The 21382-nt window shown below is 46.0% G+C and overlaps 1 protein-coding gene across 2 annotated transcripts in view; it reads left to right on the top strand.

Annotated features, from left to right (window-relative positions):
- LOC140214254 (uncharacterized) overlaps window positions 1–20482 on the top strand; it is a 29780-nt gene extending 9298 nt beyond the window's left edge. The window contains exon 3 of one of the 2 annotated variants that reach the window (XM_072285613.1): window positions 19874–20482. In XM_072285613.1, coding sequence (XP_072141714.1) covers window positions 19874–20192 — 319 coding nt within the window. In that variant the 3' untranslated portion in view covers window positions 20193–20482. Of the gene's footprint in view, window positions 1–5425; window positions 6037–19873 lie in introns of those variants that run through there. The other variant, XM_072285614.1, reaches the window with a different exon arrangement.
- Window positions 20483–21382: the final 900 nt, after the last annotated feature.

Raw genomic sequence — 21382 nt, 5'->3', positions numbered from 1 at the left:
TAATAAAATATCGTCTATACTGGTTTGCTTTCTGATCCAAACTGCTTTCTTTCTGTATCTTACAGTTATGCCTAGCATTCTTCGTTCAATCGCTCCTTGCACGGTCGTTAACTTGTTCTCAAGCTTCTTTGTCAGCCTCCAAGCCTCTACGCCGTATATCAGCACCGGAAAAATGCACTGATTGTATACTTTCCCTTTTAGGGATAACGATAAGCTCCCAGTCAGGAGCTCACGATGTCTGCCGTATACGATCCAACCCATTTTTAATCTTCTGTGAATTTCCTTCTCATGGTCAGGGCTCCCTGTGATTAGTTGACCTAGGTAAACGTACCCCTCCACAGACTCTAGAGGCTGACTTGCGATCTTGAACTCGTGTTCCTTTGCCAGGTTATTTATCATTTTGTCTTCTGCATATTAATCATCTGCCCCACTCTTACACTCTCTCTGTTAAGGCCCTCTATCATTTGTTGTAACTCGTCGGCATTGTTGCTGAATAGAACAATTTCATCGCTAAACCGAAGCTTGTTGAGATATTCGCCGTCGATCTTTACTCCTAAGCCTTGCCAGTTTAATAGCTTGAATACTTCTAAGTACGCAGTGAATAGCATTCGAGAGATTGTCTCCTTACCTGACCCCTTACTTTATACGTATCTTCCTACTTGTGGAGAAATCAGGTGGTTGTGTATTCTCTGTAGCTATTTCCCACGGTATTTACGTAAGTGGTCTGTACTCCTTGATTGCGCAATTCCTCTATGACTGCTAGTATCTCTAGTGAATCAAATGCTTTTTCGTAATCTATGAAATCCATATAGAAGGGCTTGTACTCTGTGGATTTCTCGATAACCTGGTTAATGACATGGATGTGATCCATTGAAGAGTAACCTTTCCTGCAGCTAGCCTGCTCCCATGGTTGACAAAGGTCCAGTGTTGCCATTATTATATTGGAGATAATTTTGGCAAATATTTTATATAATACTGGGAGTAAGCTAATGGGCCTATAGTTTTTTAGTTCTTTAACGTCACCCTTCTTGTGGATTAATATAATCTTTGCATTCTTCCAGTTTTCTCGCTTTGCAGTCGATAGACACTTCGTATAGAGAGCCGCCCGTTTTCCTAGCATTAGGTATCCTCCACCTTTGATTAAATCGACTGTTATTCCATCCTCTCTTGCCGCTTTTCCCCGTTTCATGACTTGCAAGGCCTTTCTGACCTCATCTCTATTATAGGAAGAGTTGCTGTATACTGTTCATTATTGTTTCGAATAGAGTACTCCTGAATCATCTGGGTACTGTAAAGGTCAGTGTAGAATTCTTCCGCTGTTTTTCGTATACCTTCGAGATTGCTGATGATATTACCCTGCCTATATTACAGTGCATACATCTTGGTTTGTCCTATGCCAAGTTTCCTTCTCACTGATTTCCGGCTGTGTCTATTTTTAAAGACTTCTTCAGTCTTTTTCACGTTATAATTTCTAATATCACTTATTTTCGTTTTGTTGATCAGTTTTGACAGTTCCGCGAATTCTATCTTATCTCTTGAGTTGAACACTTTCATTCCGTCTCGTTTCTTTAAGTCCTTTGTTACTTGGGAGAGCTTGCCTACTGGCTGCCTTGGCGCCTTGCCTCCCACTTCAACTGCGGTATCTGAAGCCAGCCTCGTTCCGGTTTCATTCATTACCTCTTTGTCATCACCATCATCTCTCTCTTCTAAGGCTGCATATTTGTTTGCAAGTACCAGCCTAAGTTTCTCTGCTTTTACCTTTACTGCCTCTAAGTTGACCTGTTTTTTTTACCAATTTTACTCTTTCTATGTTCGAATTGAGGCGAATCCTGGCCTTCACTAACCTATGAACATTGCACTTTACCCTATCTATTACTTCTACATCCTGCACTATGCTTGGATCGGCAGAAGTAATGAAATCAATTTCATTTCCTGTTGCACAATTAGGGCTTTTTCAGGTGCATTTTCTGTTGCTACATTTCCTGAAAAAGGTGTTCGTTATTTTCAGCTTATTCCTTTCTGCGAATTCTACCAGTCTCTCTCCTCTAGTGTTTCTAGAATCGACAGCGTAGTTGCCAATTGCCTGTCCACGCGCCTGCTTCTTTCTCACTTTTTGATTGTAGTCCCCAATACTACTGTATACTGCGTTTGCACTTTTCTCATCGCTAATTCAACATCTTCATAAAACTTGTCTACTGCCTCATCGTCGTGACTGGACGTTGGAGCCTAAGTTTGTACTACCTTTAATCTATACATCTCATTGAGTGTGAATACGACTACTGCTACCCTCCCGTTATTGCTGTAGAATTCCTGGATGTTTCCCGCTATGTCCTGAAGGATTTAGAATCATACCCCATACTGCTTCTTATCAGGGAGACCTCTATAGCAGAGGACAGGGCCACTATTCAGCAATGTGCAAGCCTCACCAGTTCTAATCTAACTAAGGCCAATAATATCCCAAACAATGTCTAATAGTGCTTCGAAGAGTCCTGCTAAGCTAGCCTCACCCGAGAGGCTTGGGGTGGTAAACGTTGCAAGGGTCAGTTTCCATTGGCAGCCTGTCCGGACACAGGCATTTGTAGCACGCTCGGCTGCGTTGCAAATCTGACCACCGCCTTGGTCAGGTGCTGCGCAGCCGCTGGGGACTGAGAGCCATTGGTTTATTGAGGACATCATTAGGGAGGTTGTGGCCGAATACTGCACCAGGGTGGCCTATTCCTGTTCTGGTGAGGAAGTGTCTTTTTTCAAGCTTAGTGGGCCTTCCTAATTTGGTTGTACCTGGATTAGTATAACGCCACTCGCTCTCGGCATCTTTCTCCGGCGTCAGCCGGAGAAAGATGCCAAGCCAGCAATCCCAAAACTAGATAATCCAAGCCAGAACTAGATATGGTATGCAATTATTGAAATGGCCAATTCCGAGCATTATGAATTGTTAATCATGGTTTTTTAGGTACAATGGCGAGTTCTCTCTTTGCTTGTTTTCGGAAAACTATCTAAAATGTATTTCCTCCAACAGTTGTAATTTTGATGTACATTTGTTTAGTTCTCTTCAGTCCAATTGTAGTCCGTTGAGGTTAATAGTTATCATGTTGATGATGAATGTGTTTACGACTAATTCTGTCATTCTTCCTTATTTGTGTTTGTTCCTATCGTATTTGATACTCTGTACGTGCATTTTAATTTCTGTGTGTTTCATATTTTGCGATGTGTTATGGAGCATGTTGAACTGCTGTTGTCTACTGCGCGTGCTGTCTGGTGTCAAAGGCCTAGTTAGGTTGATTTTAGTGCCGCCTTTTGCCTTGGCACCAAGACAAACCACTCTTGAGCGCTGGTTCCTCAATAAAGAAATAAACAAACAAAAAGACAGGCAGTACATCACAGACTTAGAAATCTTTAGAACAGCAGTTTCTGATTGTTACAATTTTTGCCGGTCTTCCTCTGAGCGTGCGGCAAAAGTGTTCCGGATAATTTCTAGAATAGCTTGGCCTGGTCAGTGGCTACGCTGCGGGCGAAAGATTTCCGCCTGCATATCTGTACAAAGCATGTTTTGTCTGTTTAAGCTTCGCTAGCAGAATGTCCGTAAAGTTTTATTGAGCATCAAAGTCAAAGGTAAAGTTATAGGCGGTGGCTTGTTCGATTGCTGCAGAATGCTTATAAGGGCAGCATCCGCACATCTGCTGCATTACTGACGTTTTTGGTTTGGCTACATTCATGAAAGAAACAAAGGCTAAATTTATGATTTCATCACAAATGTATGATGCCCGTAGATGATATTTGCCTGAGAAGGGTCCTGACAGCACATTTTTGAGTGTGTATGTGTAGCGGTGAAGGAAAATGTTGCACCTCTAAATCCTAATAAAAATGCGACAAGGCTTTTTTTAGGGGTCTCACAAAACTGTTTTCCAAGGTTTCAAGCTCTAGCACCTTCAAAGCAAGAAAATGAACTGACGAAAAGATTTTGTCACTACTTCCTTAAAGGTATAAACGATAGAGCGCTGGTGTTCTCGACGCTTCGCTTCAAAACAGCTTTTTCTTGAACCTCCTATGTATAGGGGTGCAGAAATATCGGAAACACAGATGTCTCCTATTGTTGGCTCTAGCGTAGCGGCGCTAAGTCTGAGGACTCGGGTTCGAATACCGGCGGCGGCGGCCACATGTAACCGAAGCCGTAAAGGAAAAACGCTTGTCCGCTGTGTAGATGGTCAAGAACGCCATGTTAAAGTTAATGTGGAGACCCCACTACTGCGTGGCCTATAATCATATCCGCGTCGCAGCACGTAAATACCACAGAATTTATTACACCCACATGCGAGAACAAGGAAAGAGCTGGCGTTTCATGCTCATTTTCTTTCTTGATCATCAGGAGCAAAGTTTGTTTCCGAACAGAAACCTGGCAGTATCTCGTGCGGCATGATCTAGGAGAAGGATTTTTGTTGTGATTATAAGCCGAGAAGAGACCACGCCGCCCGTAGCTACAAATTCCACTGTCAGTGGCAGCATATCTGCACTGATTAAACCAATTAATTTTTTTTTTACGGAATTAGCGAAACAAAAGTAACATATAACCTGTTTCCCGACATCTGCATTGCTGCTTCATCTGTTTCTAAAGAAATGGCATGATGTTGAACACGCTATATGCCCATTTTCGCCAGGCTTCAAAAGAACACTGCGTCTGCATTTTCTCCCTGTTGGCTTTAGTGGCCACTCTTTTCGGTGAGAGTACAATGCTGAAATACTGATTTAAAAGGAAGGTTGATGAACTTGCTCAACATATACTCCATATATATATATATATATATATATATATATATTAGTGTGTGTGTCTCCTGCTTGCATGCGTGACGCGAATTTTGGAAGGCACGCGAGCACCAACGATTTCGGTGGAGCCTTTCATGAGTCATGCACCTGCTTAAATAGCCGAGGCGCTTGAGCATGTCACCAGATTTCAACGATCTCTGTGTGTTCACGTACCTAAACTTATTATTGTGGGCAGAGGGTCACGTCGTCAACTGTCAGATTTGTGGCTGGTCGATGTGCGCACGGGCCTCTTTCATGACCGTCAAGGCAAAATGACGATAAGGTAAATAACGGGGCTTTGCAATTTCTGTTGCCGTGCAGCACACACCACTGGCTTTCTTTCCCATCGTTGCTTTTTAGAATCGTTCAACACGGCTCGATGGCTCCAAGCGAGAACGCGGTTTTCAAACTTTCTCGATTCTCAAGTTTCGGTGAACAAGGCGATTGCTCCTTGGCGCCGAATCCATCATCGGATGGAGTGGGCACTCAAATAAATGTGTGCGTAGCAAAGGCGGTAGCACTCGAGAGCAGCAGTTTTTTCTGCAACCAAATGCACGATCCCAAATTTGAGCTCTTTACGGCAAAGTTTAACTAACGAAGTGCTCTCCCAATCTCTTCTCTCGCATAGTTCCCGGAGGAACCAGACAAGCAGCGTTTCACCAGCGAGACAACCAGGCTGCCAGCAGAATCCAACAGTGCGGCGTTTGCCGGTTCGTTTTCACCGACACGAAAGCCTTCCAACAGCACGCCGCTCACCACTTGCTTGGGAAAAACAACTGCTACGAGTGCGGCAAACTGTTCATGAAGCCTTGCGACGTCAAGAGGCATTTACGTACGCACGGCGAACCATCCTTTGAGTGCAGCGTGTGCGGCCAAAAATTTTATAGCGTAGATGCGCGCAAGTACCATATGCTTTCATGCCACGTAGGCGTAGAGGACTGAGAAGCCGTCGAAGGGCCTCTTTAAGACGGCAGTCCACACCACGAAATTGGTCGAGCACGTCGTGAAGCACCGTTGCACTTGACGCTTGCATCTGTTTCGGTGGAGCCGAATATTCTCCCGGGAGGACTGACTTGTCTGGTTATCACCGCTACACCCAAGTGTGTCGTGGGCCTGAGCCTCAACTGTTCTAGCTCTGCGCTAACTTCTTGACAAACTGAAGTGGGCTAATCTTATCCCTTCTGACTACGGCTGAAAAATGCCTGCGAATAAATTTCTTACACTGGTTATCTCGAGGAATACTGTGCCCCAGCTCTGTGGTTTTCTTCGAAGAACGCACCCATTTTACGCAATCCACCAGCCATGGTTAAAATATATTTCTATGCCTCGCGGATTGAACAAAATAGCGAGATATAGTAGTAAGGAGATTTATAGTGGAGGTTTAAAGAGTAAAGGAACCACGACTTCAGACGGGACGTGATGAAGCAGTGGATAGGACGAGCGCTGCTAGGTATAGTACTTAATAGTGAAGTTGAGCCCTCATATTCTTGAGCCTTGCTGGTAACGTTATCAGTAGTTTTAGCGCCCTGTATTGCACAAACAAAACTGTTAAATATGACACCCATTCGTTCATTTGAAGAAGCTCAAGACTGTGCCCTGAAAAACGTGATTCTCATAGCGGAAGAACTGCTACTCTAGTCGGCTTAGCTTGTGCATGTAACTAATGATCAAATAAAACATTGCTGCGGCTAATTAATAGACTTAAATGGTGATTCTGGCATGACCTACATAACGGTGTGGAGACGGTCACCTAGCCTGCTTGGTTTGATCAGGTGTACTGTACATGCTTTCATTGCAGGGTTTTGTATAAATCTCGATAATCCTTTTTTTTCTGTCAAAGCTTCTCTATCTGCCTTGTATCGCTACGTAGGCTTGCAACGAATCAGGTCGTATTAATTTCTTTCCTGCTTTTCTTACACCTATACTCTTAACGTATCTTGGTTATCGTGGTTGCTGAGCGGTTGATGCTTCCAGCCATGTTAAATTGAAGCGCTTTTGGAAGGTTTATGTTACCTCCGGGTCTCGCCGAATAAATCCTTTCGCGTGCCATTAGGTGGTGCCGAGTGGTCTCTGAAATTATGCTTCAGCATTCACATGCCTCATCTTGTTGCGAACATTTGCTCCGGTGTGTTTTTGTTCCTAGGCAACCTGCTCGAGCCTCCCACTCCCACTCCTAACAAGCTCCCAAGCTACTCCCACTTGTGCTATCCAACAGGTTTTTCTTCCAACTTTATTTCTTCCCGTTCCTGTAAATGTCCCTGGTCTTTTTTTTTCATTCTTTACAGCCAATTCGGTGTCTCTTTTTCTCTTGAGTGGCTACGGTGTTGAGCTGCTAGACGTCAGGTCGCGGGATCGAATCTCGGCCACGGCGGCTGTATTTTGATGGAGGCGAAATGCGACAACACCCATGTATTTAGATTTAGGTGCACGTTAAGGAAACGCAGGTGGTGTCAATTTTCAGTTTCTCATTACGGCATACCTCGTAATCATTTAGTGGTTATGGCACGTAAGACTGCATTATTTTTTCAAATGTTTCTCTCTTTCTTTCTCATGACTACCGCTTGTCTATTTAGACATTAGATTACCCGTTACTTAGTTGCCAACTTTCTCAACCTCTTTCTATTGTCTCCACGCATATTGGAGCACAGATAGTTGCGCATAATTTTGCAGTGCACAGGGCGGGTGTGCAGAGGTTTGCACAATTTCGACGGGTCGTGATTGGTCCGGCTATTGCGAAAGGGAACAGCCATGCTTCAGCCACCACGGTCACGAAAGCTGGCAAGGCTGGCGTAGAAAAAAAGCTTCGCATGAAAAAAAAAGTAAAGTTGGTGAGACGGAAAAATCAGAAACGGAAGTTGGTGACGCCATTTACGACCCCCGCCCTCCTTTGAAAGCCCACGCTGGTAGCATCCATGCACCGATCCATCGATCCAACCATACTAAACGTGCAGAGGAATGTCTGGGTATTTCTGAAAGAAGGAAATACCGGGTGAGGGTTGAGAAGTTTTGCAACGAACAGAGAGCTCGACCTAAGGTAATATTATTTAGCCTTCTACTCTGCTCAAAGGCGAGGGAACCTGAGAAAAGAAAAAGAAGGGTATAAGTAATGATGTTAAGAATAGGTGAAGTAAGGAGCGATTATGAGAGGTTACAAGTTCGAGTCCGTAGGGCCCTTTCACAGTCTCGAATCTGAGGCTGTGTTAATAAAAATTCTAAAACAGTCCTGATGGCTTGTAAAATGTGACTGTGAATGGTAGGCATTGGCGTCGCCAATGCCGGGAGATCACGGTCACATAATATATGGCTTTATATATATATATATATGCCTGCATAATACCTGAACACGAAATGGCGGCTTATCGACCTAATAATGAAATAGTGAATTTTATTTAGTGGGTCCATTGATTTGATCAATTGTTCACTCATTGATCCGATTCGTCGTAAATCTCACGGGTTGAGAGATGCCCTCGCGGCTATCATGCGATTTCTATCTTCTACTCGCGATAATAAAACGCAACAAACTTACCATCAACATGCAAGGAGCACAAGTAAAACGTGTCGACGACGCAGGGCCCCACACAGACACCCACATACACACAAGCCTCACACCGAAATGCCAGCACGTCTAAGGACAAACGCATACAAAAGGATCAAGGAATCTCTCCTCCGTAGTTCCAAGGCGAAGTCAGATAGCCAAGGAGCAAAAAGCCTCCCACTAACTCTCTCGCACCCGCTTGTACACGCGCCTGCGCATAATTGTCCGGCGATTCCTGGAATTGCCGTCTCGTCCGGCGTTGCAGCAGCCGTTGTACCTTGTTGCGGCTCGAGACAGAGTTTAGGCCAAGAATCCTTCAGCCACAGGGATGAGTAGATCATGGAGTAGGAGCGAATGAAAAGGTTTATTTTAGATTATTTACACTGGCTCCAGATGTGGAAGCCAACGTACTCCATGTAGGAGCACAATAAATGTCTGAGCTCACATCAGGCCATTCCACTGCACCAAACTTCTCCCATATTAAAACAGTGGTCTTCCTTAGGAGACTGTACTAGGGAATCCGAAGACTCTATGGCGGCCAATCACAATCGTCGTATCGGTCGCAATATGCCTGCCATGTTGTCTCACCGTTCCAGCAGAACTCGCCTTCTGTGTTGCACCATCGCCTCCACATAGGAGGCAACCGCGTCATAACCTGGGAAACTGGAGTCGACGCAGCTCCCATGGTAGTCCCTGACGTTGGGCCCTTTCCTCAGTTAGTTGGTTTTCAGTGACGATCAGCTTGCAACTACCTTTTCTGGTTGTTAACTCGTATACAGAATCCAGGGGTCTTTGTCACCTCGTGGAGAGCTTCGTTGTTGTCCTGTTAACGGTTGGTGCCAGGCTGCGTCGACGTCTGGACGGGCGCTGATGAAATGGGTGTGGGGGGGGGGGGAGGGGTGCCTTGTGGGAAAGACTAAACGAATTTCCTTTGCCGTCTTCAGATATAACCTTGACGGTGAACGAGTTGAGATCGACGTGAAACGTTGGTATCTGGTAAGCTTCATGGTAAATAATGCATAATAAAACGTCCAAATGACGAGTAGTCGAACGAGGGATGCTAATTGAGCGAACGTTTCAACAAGAAGGATTGTCTTTGTAAGTTACTGCCAGGTCTAAATCAAATCTCCTTGCCGAAAGCTTTCCAGAAGCCACACTACTTGATCGACTACATTACATCGCCTCGTGCGTATAACTTCCTGGGAACGTTTCTCTTGTTTGAAATGTTTCAGCTTGAGGCTTACCCTCCGTTCTGCTCAGTCCGGCTCAATACACACTGCAGCTCAGCAGAAACATTGTCCCGGCGTGGTTGCTTAATGTCTACGGCGTAGTGCTGCAAAGCATGTGGTCGCGGGATCGTATCCCTGCCCCGGCGAAAAACGCTGTAAACATACTCGTTCTGTTGTGCAGCAGCAGTTGCCTCACGCGCAGCGTCACTACATTACGTCGTACCCAACTGTTATTACCACACCTTCTTCAGGCACGGCAGCAGTTAAGCAACAGTGGTGTTGCGGAGCTCGATTACGCGGGTGCTATCTTGACGAAGGCGACCGCATCGAGAAGAAGGCGGAATGGATGAAAGGCTTGTGTAGTGCGTGGACAGAACTGCACACTAAAAAGCATTTTGATGGTGGAAATTGGGCTGGAAGTATGCCGTGGCTGATAATGAAATCATGGTTCTGGCATGTAAACCCTTAGACTTTGGGAACGCGCGTCCAGGAACGTTGCAGCACAATGCTCAACCTTTGTGCGCAGCTTCCAGCATTGTTTTATCTAGCAAATCGGCGCTTGCACGATATGCGCAATCCAAGTAATTTTCTATATTGGAGAGTTGTCTCATCAGATGGTAAGCTTAATCAAGACACAAATTCTTTCCATTCCTCACGAGGTCGCGGGATTGAATCCCGGCCACGGCGGCCGCATTCCAATGGGGGCGAAATGCGAAAACACCCGTGTACTTAGACTTAGGTGCACGTTAAAGAACCCCAGGTGGTCGAAATTTCCGGAGTCCTCCACTACGGCGTGCCTCATAATCGGAAAGTGCTTTTGACACTTAAATTCCCACAATTTAATTTTTTAAATCTTTCCATCGCATTAAAAGAAAATTCAGTCTTATATTTTGAGACAATTGGAAATTGCTTTTTACAAGAATCATTAAGCCAAAGCTGCGCTTGACAAGACAGTTGACCAAATACTTTGTTGTAGTTTGTTCGGAAAGGTGAACCATAGAAATGGTATGAACGATTCTAGCGGTACCATGAAGCTCCTCAGACAAAGAGAGAGAGAGAGTGAAGATAGAGATAGCAAAGGGAGGAAAGGCAGGGTGGTCAACCAGACGAGCGTCCGGATCGCTACGCTACACTGGGGGAAGGGAAAGGGGGAACGGAAAGAGGAAAGCGGGATTTAGGGAATACTGTCTGTGAACGCAGCAAACCGCCTGGAAATCAGTCAAGTCCAAACAAGTGCTCCGCCGATACGTTAGGTTGCCGTCATTCTTCTCTCTGAAGTTAATCTTGGTGCTTCATAGCTGGTGATCCACGTTGAAGCCGCCAGGGAAGACAAAGGAGCAGGTGGGTCTGAGAAGAAGGTTGCAGTGCGTGGCAGTATATTGTTAAGCTAAGCCTCAGCCGTTCTGACTTCAGTGCGAATAGAATAATGCGGACGAGCCATGATGCTTACTCAAGAGTTGCAAGTACTGAATTGAGAGCACCAAGCACATGCATTGCACTTCGCGCTGACGGAGTGTGTAGGTTAGTTAAGAGCATTCCAAAAGTATTCATCAGGAGATCGGAGCACCATAACCACTTGCCGGTCTTCTTCGGGCAATTTGTCAGGAACCCACGCTGTGCGCTACACAGCCGTGCGCAGCTGTATCAGTTGACGTGGCTCCGGCTCCGGCTGTGGCATCGGGTGTGGCAACGCCTCCGGCTGCGGCCTCGGCTGTGCTACAAACTGGCATCGGCTGTGGCATCGGCTGTGGCATCGGCTGTGGCTTCAGTTGTGACTTCCGCTGTTGCTCTGGCTTTGGCCGCTGCTTTAGTAGTGCAGACCAGGTTGTATTGTTTAGAATGAATTGTATTGTATTTGTATGAATTGTAGTTGTATTGTATTTAGAATAAATTGCGCCAGGGGTAGGGGGCAGAGGAGGAGGTGCTGTCAGATGGGTCCTACCCTTGACAGAGGCATCGGCGTTCTTTGAAATCCGATGGCCTCGGGAGCGTCGCTTTCTACCGGCCGCAACAGCTTCCCGACGAGACGAATGGTCTCTCGCCATCTGCTTCAAGGTCGCCTTTTTCTTCTTCATATTGGGGCAGTGCTTCGAGGAAACATCGTGGGACCCAGTGCAATTGGTGCTTTTGAGAATTGTGGCTCGCTGCAGCGTCAGCAAATTCTCGCGTTCTCCCACACGGCGCTCACGTGTCCCAGCCTCATACAATTTCGGCATTGCAGTGGCCTTGGGATGAATGGTCGCATAAAGTGTCTAATATGGCCAACCTTGACAAGCGAAGAGAGAGTTTAACCCTTGAGAATAATTTTCACGCAGCGGGATGTGCCGAGGCGATACACATGTATTACAGCGACGCCATCAACTGCAGGCTTCACTAGAATCAGCAATTCAGCGCTGGAGATGGAGACGTCCACGTCGTAGATGACACCAGTAGTGGAAGCGCTGTTCTGGGGGATGTACGAGCGGAGCTTAACGCCACCTAGTTCTGTAACTTTAGTCAAATTTCTCAGCGAAGTCTCATGTGTGACGCCGAAAGCCAGCACATTTTTTTTTCGTGTGTTGACTGTAACATTTGTTACCTGATTTGGCGCGACCGCTTCAAGTTGCACCGATGCAGATTGTCTGTTGAGACGCCTCAGCTTGTTGTTAGCGAGTTCTGGTACAAATAGAATCGTAATGACTGTGGTATTCTGAGTTGGTCCTACTGTTAGCGTGCTCGAAGACATCGATGCCCTGGTGGTGTGCCTTCGTTTCGCCTTGCGGCTCCACACAACCTCGAAGGCGACATCTGAGAAGTCCTCACTGTTGAGTGAGTAGAAGCTGGCGTCATCGCCGTCGGTTCGCTGTGGAGGCCGGTCCACTTTCTAGACGATGCCGCCGCTGAAGTTGCCATTCCCGGCTGAGGCACAGGCATGTCCACTTGCATCCGCGCCACGAAACCTGCCGGCTCTCCAAGTATGTACGCAGAAATAAGGAGAAAACTGCTGAGCTAGAAAAGTAGCGTCCTGGCTCAGAGACATTTCGTCTTCGTCTCCTCAGACAGTATTCAATAAATATACGGGGGCATCATTATGGAGCCTCTTGACAAGTGAAAATGCTGCTGAGCCGCGTAAACACCAGCCTGGCAGCTATTAGCCATCCCGCTTCGCTGGCCTGAGGTGTCTCGAGAGCACAGCTTCGTATCTATCGTAAAATAAATTACACCCTCAAAATTTAGTAAAAGTGCAAGTTAGCTGAACTCGCACCTTTTCTGAGTGTAAGGGTGCGAGCTACACCTTTATTCACAATTAAATATGCGTTCTCTTTTAATTACGCGCAAATTATTACACACACACACACGCACACGCACACGTACACACACACACACACACACACTATATATATATATATATATATATATATATATATATATATATATATATGGGAAGTTATGTTTGTATGTGCACCGAATAACAGTACCAGTGATGAACGGGTTTATATAACCCCGGTGCGCTATCAGGAAAGTAGAGGAATGAAATCCATGCTTCGACCGAAAACTGTCTGTTCGGGAAAACTCATGGCTGGAAATATCTAACGCAAAGAAATCGTTGCAATCAAAAGGAAATAAAGGAACCGTTTTGACCGGAAAGGCAAGCATCGACTGCAATAGTAAATTATTAAACAGCTATACGAAGTGAGAATTTCGGCTTTAGCGGCCGTAAAAATTTGTAAACATAGGCACACCATTTAAAATACCAAACATGGTGTCACGCGTGACCATGCGTGACAGCGGCTTTCCGCGGTCATCACTCGATGATCGCGGAAAGCCGCTGTTAAAACGCTCGCTTCAGGAAACGCGGCAGCCGCGGCGAGCGAAGTGACATTTGTGCTGTATATCGCTTCAACGAAAAGTGAGCTCCAAGAACACACAGCACCCACAAAGCTGCGAGCCACCGAGGCACCTAGACTTTGCCCCCTAGAGTGGTGTCCTCCTAGGGAAATATAACTCTAGATACGGCCTGCGACAGCGTGAAGCCGCCACAGGCGCAGTTGCCGCCGGAGTAGAACGCCGCCCAATTTGCACCCACCTCCCTCTCCTTCCCCTTCCTCCAGTGCCTCGCAACATCGGATGCCCCACGCGCGACGGCTGCTGCCCGCTTTCGTCTGTTCTTTCGCGGGCGAGATTGACCCGCGATCGTCTGCTTGTATCGTACACTTTCACTTGCACATACAGCGGTGGGCACGGTGTGACGGTGCCATCTCCCTTAGACTTGCTACGGAACCTCCCGGCGACACCGACGGCGGAAATGCGTTTGGAGTGTTCGTATGACATCTATCGCATAAAAGACGTTTTGGCGCCACTGTGGGAGCCTCGATCACAATGAAGGGAAAGAAATGAAGTGTAATTATATAGGTTTCATTATGTGACGTGAACATCGGGTCTGTGTCGGGGGCAGATTGCCTGAGTGGCGATTGAGCGTCTATGGCGTCGTCTAGAAATGACGGTATTCAGCCTTGCGGTCTGGTTCTTTTCTTTGAAAATTATTTTCCCGCCATCCCTGTCGATGCCATGGTGCGTGGACACTGGGTTTTCAACTAACGCGTTCGTTGCCAGGTACTTGATGTTGACATCATAGTTGTGTTGTTATTAATCTTATCTGAAAGGGCCCGTTTCACCTATGTAGACGTGTTCACAACCAGCGCAAGGAATCCTGTACAGCATAACCGGAAACTTCTCTTTCACGAGCTTCTCTTTGACCGTTAACCATTGTGTGTATGAGCTTGCGTGTGGTTCAACTGAACAGTACAAATTTAAGTACCAGACGTCGACTTGACGCACTGGCCTCTGTGCATCAAATGTTAAGTGTTAATATAGAAGTGGATTAGGGCGACCACAAGCCATGATATACATTATTTTCATAGGTTTAGCCACTGGGCGTATGCCTATTTATGGCGAATCCTCCAGAATGGTTATCTGCAATCGGGACACAAGAGGTGCAGATTACTTAAACGTCATAACCATTCTCCTCTCGACATGCATTATACATCACCTTCGTCATCGCGACATCAGTGCGACGTCTCGCTCTCGGCATAGGCCTTATTGGCAGTTTGAATTTCGGCATAGCTTGGGAGCGGTGCGGTGCATAAACACAGAAATTTCTAGAGAATAATGCGGTTACCTCTGCGGCGGATAAGCATATATACTGCATAAATAACATGTTGCAGAAGACGAAGGAAAGCAAAAGTTTACGCATCACGGTTAGTTAAAGAGTATTTATTAGCCGCTTTCAAAATGCTTCCTTTCACGTTTATTCGATCACGTGTGTTAGATTTGCATACTTATTATGCGAAAAAAGGTACAGCTTGTACAGGAGGTATCTTAGCCTTTCATCATCGACCACTGCATGCTACGCTCGAGTATTGTTAAAAATGGATATAAAGGTCGTGATGAAAATTTGCCGGGATATGCGAACACGTGCCAAACTGCGCTTTAACACCTTTTGATAAATCCAGAGCTACGTAGCGTTAGGCACGCAAGCTAGAATGGAGGCGCACACGCAGTGCCACGTCTCGACACCAGGTGCCGATTTCGGAAGAGGGTTTAGTAATGCGTCATGGCACGCCCTCGTAGATTGCGTGAAGTATGACCGCCCGTGCGCTGTCCTGTCCTGGGAAATAACCGGTTGCATTGACCGCACGGGACGGGCGACCATGGCCGGGAAAAAAACAGAAAGAAACCCAAATTTACGATGTCGAGTGGCAGTTGCAAAGTGGACCAGGGTACAAGCAGTGCAGCCACTGATCTAAACCATGGCAGGTGAGCTTCCATTGAACATTTACTTCGAATAATGTCAAAACTAAGAAGTTGTTGCATGCAGAGTGCCAACCATTTAGTTTCTTTTACGGTAAACATTTGTAGCCGAGCTCTCATGGGTTTTACTCACCGTGGCTGCTGCTGATGTGTTGATGAACACGGCTCACAAAAGAGATATTTGCAATGTCGAATTGGCTTGCAGGTAGCCCGAGCACATCGGCAGTTATACCGGCTCTAGCGCCTGAGAAATTACTCAGTCAATGAACACGCCCTACCTAATATCCTCTACGCATCAAGCGCAGGCTCTTGATTGTCTTATTCTTTTGAAGAAACGAAGCTTTCTATGCCTTAGGGTTTCGTGCGCTTAGCCGGTTAATTTATTGACACGTATGGTTGGCCACTCTTGCACTTACGCCAATACTAAACCTACACTTCAGTTAATATTTGGGGGTTTACGCGTCGAAAGCACGATGTGATTATCAGGCTCGTTGTAGTGGGCGGCTTGGGATCACCTACACTTCAGTTAATATTTGGGGGTTTACGCGCCGAAAGCACGATGTGATATCAGGCTCGTCGCAGCGGGCGGCTTGGGATCACTTTCGACAACAAGGGGTTCTTAACATGAACCCCACGAAACACGGGTTTTATCAGGCCCCAATCGAAATGCGGGCGCAGCAGCCGGTTTTTGATCACGCCACCTTTGGCTTAGCAGCGCAGTGGCACATTCACGAAGCCGCCACGACGAGCAATATTAACTTTGTCTGAACGCGGAATAGTCGTGCAGTGAACTTGGCCAATCTCGGTTACAATGTAATCTACATGTCGTGTGGTTGGGGGTTCCGTGTCTTTCTGATTTTGTCGAGCAAGTGCATAATTGTTGCGCTGCTACAAGCTTTGCAGAATATGTCTTATAGCCCCGCCGTGAAAGCTTACCTTCATACAGGCTTCAAGAAGGTCGCTCATGCTCTATGCATATTTGCCTAAATACAAATGGCCCAGTCGTTATTTTCCACCTCATATATGCGCATCCACGCGAGCCGACAAATGTTCGCGCCCATAAGCGTCAATTTGCCTACGCTGATCTGGGTGCGACGTTAGATAAAAATTTATCCGTATTGGAAAAATGGCCCTCAGTTCGAGGTTATTCGATTACAAAAAGCGGCAAGATGGTCGTGATGACACATCAAATTGCACTGCATTGGAGGTATGCAGCGTCAAACTTGCGGTAAAAACGCACTGCTGTTAGATTTACTTTTCTTAGGAAGATTCTTCGACGATGAAGCACAAACATAACTAGGACGAAAATGTATTTCATCGATAATCCCGCGGATCAATATATTGGATCTAGTTACATCATGAAAGTTCGTTCGAAGTGGATACGCCTTGATAACGCACCGGATGCAATTTTTGCATTGCAATATGTGCCGTCAAGTATTAATTAATAATAATTAGAACTCTTTTTTAAATAGTCATAAATAAATTTTGATTGCTTCTGCAGAGACAGAGAAAGGCCAAGGAAAGACGGGAAGGTTAATCAGATTATATTCGGCTGGCTACCCTGTGTCGATGGAGCGGCATATTGATGCCATAAGTGAGAGCGAGAAAAATAAAAAAAACACACACACATACATATGACACAGAATTGTTCCTTTAGGCACAGTAACGCAGTTTGAGAAGGCGTTCCTAATGTTACGCCGTGTCACCGTTCAATCTTACGTCACACAGTGTACAGTCACAATTTGTCGCAGTCCCATGTATTTTAAGCAACTTAGCAGCACCTTTACGGCGGATCGCAAGGATCTTGATTTAGCCCAGTTTCCAAGTATGTCTTCCATTAGTGGGCGCTTGTCCAGTTGGTGTAGGGTTGCTTAGGGGACTGATCTTGGGGGGTCGAAACGGGGGCTGTTCCAAAGGTGTGTGGTTGTGCCATTGATCCCACCGAAGTCACAGAGTGGGCTGTTGGCCATCGCCAAAAGAAAGGAGTACACCTTTCAAAATGCTACTCCAAGCCATAGACGGATTCGAAGGGTGCAGTTACGTCGTGGAAGGGCGGGCGGAATACGGAGCTGAAAATTAGGGTCCAGGTTATGAAGGCCTGCCCTTGGGAATTCCAATGAATTGCATTGAGCTAATGTTAATTCACGTGCATGTGCGGAACATTTTTTGGCTGCGTCGGCTCTCGATGTCGGCTCGTGAAATTGACGCTTGCGTCTGGGAGTAAATCAGATCAATGACTAAAGCTATTCTATGTGACATAAGTAATTGTTTTAAAACTCAGTCAGGTAAATGGGGGGCTTAGCAGTCTTAAGAGGCGCAGTTCGTGATCATTCCCCTTTTTACCAGTCTTCCTCTGAGCTTGCGGCAAACGTGTTCCCGTTAATGTCTAGCATAGGTTGGTCCGTCTACGACTACGCAGCGGGCGAAAGATTTCCTCTTCTGTATAAGCACAAATCAATTCTAGCTCTTTTTGCTTTGCAAGAAGAATGCCTGTGCAGTTTTCTTGGGCACCGAAGGAAAAGTTTATAGGCTGTGGCTTGTTCGATTGTTAAAGTTTGCTTAAAAGTGCAGTATCCGCACATTTGCTACGCCACGTGATGTTTATGGTTCAGCTACACTCGTGAAACAAAGGCTAAAGGTATGATTTGATGACGAATGTATGACGCCCATCGATGATACTTGCTTGAAAGTAGTACTGGCATGACATTTTTGAGTGGTTATTTCTTGCGCTAAATCAAATTGATGTTCCTCTAAATCCTAATAAAAATTATTACAAGCCTGTTCTTTAAGATTTTCTAGAATGTTTTTGAACGTTTCAATCTCTAGGACCTCAAAAGCAAGAAAAAAAAAGATGAATCGTCTAAAAGATCTTGTCAGTACCCCGTTAGAGGTATAAATGTGTAGGCGCTTGTTTTAGACGCTTTGCTTCAAAACGATCTTTTTTCAACCTTATATATACAGGGAACTAAAAATACCGGAAGCACAGATGTTTACTACGGTTACTACGGTCACTAAGCTCGAGGACGAGGGATCGCATACCTTCAGCGTTGACAACTTTTCGACGGATGCTCAATGGAAAAACGCTCCTGCAATGAGCACACGTTCAAGACCTCCAGGTTGTCAAAATTAATCCGAAGCCCCCACTACGGCGTGACCCATAATCACGTCGTCGTTTTGGCTCGTAAACCCCTCAGTGTTTTAATAAACGCAGACGCGAGAGGAATGAAACAGCTGGCGTTTCTTACGCGCGTGCTTTCTTGGTCATCAAAAGCCAAGTATCAGTTTCCTAGCAAAAAACTAGAAACCATCTCTTCCGGCTTGATGCAGTGCATGGATTTTTCTTGCTATCTTCAGCGGAGAGGAGATCGGGGAGCAAGCGGCAAGAAATGTCATTGTCAGTAGCAGCGTAACTGCTTTGATTCAACCGATTAATAATTGTTTTACCGAATTAGCGAAGCAAAAAGAAACACATTACCTGCTTCCCGAAGTCTACCGTTGCCGCTACATCTCTTTATTGAAAATCGCACTGATCTTGAGCACGCCATATTTCCAGAAATTTTTGCCAGGCTTCCAAAGAACACCGTGTACGTATTTTTTCGTGTTGAGTTTAGTGGCTCCCGTTTTGCCGGGAGAGCACAATGCTGACATATTGCGGGAAAAGGAAAGTTGTAGAACTGGCTTTGGCTGTACTCCCCCTTCGCAGGTACAGAAACATGGGAAAGCACTGTGTTGAGAAACACACCCTCTTTTATGCTACTTTATGCCTTTTTCGGGTGACGTTTTCCGCCCCGCTAACAACTAAAGGGTATCGCTCAACGCAAAGCGCGCCTGCATGCATGGGGACCTTCTCGAATATTATCGTTGACTCTGTCTGTAGTGTAAGGTTTCTGTGGTTGGGGGGGTAGGTGTGCGTGTGCGTGTGTGTGTATTCTAATTTCATGCGTGATACGAACTCTGGAAGGCACGCGAGCACCAACGATTTCGGTGGACCCTTGCGTGACTCATGCACATGCATAAATAGCCGACACGCTTGAACACGACACCAGACTTCGACGATCCATGCGTGTTCACGTCCCTAACCCATAATTGTGGGCACAGGTTCACATCATAAAGACTGTTTTGCGGCTGGTCGATGTGCGCTCGGGTCTCTTTCATCACCGTCAAGGCAAAACAACGATAAGGTAAATTACGGGGCTTTGCAATTTCTGTTGTCGTGCAGCACACACCTCTGGCTTTCTTTCGCCTCGTTGCTTCTTAGCATCGTCAAACCGCTCCATGGCTCCAAGCGAGAACGCGCTTTTGAAACTTTCTCTATTAAATTTCGGTGAACAAAGCGATTGTTCCTAGGCGCTAAACCCGTCATCGGAAAGCGTCGGCGTTGTAACATGAAAATGTCCTTTGCAAAGGTGGTAGCACTCGAGAGGAGTAGGTTTTTTCTGCAACCAACTCCACCATCCAAAATTAGGGCTCATTACAGAAAAGTTTAACTAATGAAGTGCTCTCCCAATCTCTTCTCTCGCAGAGTTCGCGGAGAAACCAGGGAAGCAGCGCGGCAACAGCCTGACAACCAGGCTGCCAACAGAAACCAAGAGTGCCACGTGTGTCGGTTTGGCTTCACCGACACGGAGGCCTCTCAAAAGCACACCGCTGACCACTCGCTCGGAAAAAACCACAACTGCTCCGAGTGTGGTAAATTGTTTGTGAGCACAGAGACCCTCAGGAGGCATTTACTTTTGCATGGCGAAACATCTTTTGAGTGCGGCTTGTGCAAAAAAACATTTTATAGAAAAGATGTCCTCAAGAACCACATGCTTGTATGGCACATCGGTTCGCAGGACTGAGAAGCCGTCGAAGGGTCTCCTTAGCACGGCAGCACGCGCCACGAAATTGGTCGAGCACGCCGGGATGCACCATCGCCCGTGACGGTGGCATCGGCATCGCTACAGCAGGATATTCACCCTGGAGGAGTGACTTCTCTGGATGTCACCCTGACGCCAAGATCCGTCGTGTGCTTTCGCAGAAGAATTTGCGGTCTGGGCCTCAACTGTTCCAGCTGTGAGCTAACTTTTTGACAAACAAAACTGGGCTAACCTTATTCATTCTGACTACGGCTGACAAATGCCTGCCAATAAAGTTGTTACAGTGGTTATCTCTAGGAATACTGTGCGCCAGCGCTCAGGTTTTCTCAGAAGAGCGCACCCGTTCTTCGCCATCCTTTAGCCATAGTAAAAATAAATTTGCATGCCTCCTGGATTGAACAAAATAGTGAGATATGTTTCTTGGAAGAAATTGTAGTCAGGATACTTACAGCGGAGTTCTTAATAGTGAAGTTGAGTGATACGTGCCGCCCTAATATTCTCGAGCTTTGCTGGTAGCGTTATTAATACTTTTAGCACCCTGCATTGTACAAACAAAACTGCTAAAAATGGTACGCATTTGTTCGATGGTGGAAGCTCCAGACTCTGCCTGGAAAAACGTGATGCTCAAAGCGGAAGAACCGCTACTCTAGTTGGCTTAGCTCGTGCATGTAACTATTGATCAAATAAAACATTGCAGTGGGTAATGAATGGACATTAATGATGATGCTTTACTCGCATCCCTTCATAACGGCGTGGAGACAGTCACCAAGCGTGCTTGATTTGATCAGGTGTACTGTACGTGCTTTCATTCAGGTGTTTTTGCGTAAACCTCGATAATCATTTTTTTTTCAAAGCATCTCCATCTGCCTTGTATCGCCACGTTGACATGCATTGAATCAGGTCGTATCAATTTCTTTCCTGCTTACACCAATACTCTTAACGTCTCTTGGTTATCAGGATCACAAACAGCAGCGGGGATAAAGGGCACCCCTGCCTCAGTCCCTTGTTGATATGAACTTTCTCCTCGCTCCTCATCCCTTCCCATTCAACGCAAACGGTATTTTCTAGGTAAACCTCTCTCAAAAGCTGTATACAATCGTTACCTAAGCCTTCCCCTTCAGGAATATCCCACAAAATGTTGCGGTCTACGTTGTCGTAGGCTCCTGTAATGT

The sequence above is a fragment of the Dermacentor andersoni genome, chromosome 11 (genome assembly GCF_023375885.2).
Source record: "Dermacentor andersoni chromosome 11, qqDerAnde1_hic_scaffold, whole genome shotgun sequence".
NCBI classification, from domain to species: domain Eukaryota; kingdom Metazoa; phylum Arthropoda; class Arachnida; order Ixodida; family Ixodidae; genus Dermacentor; species Dermacentor andersoni.
This window is presented reverse-complemented; position numbering and strand designations above follow the sequence as displayed.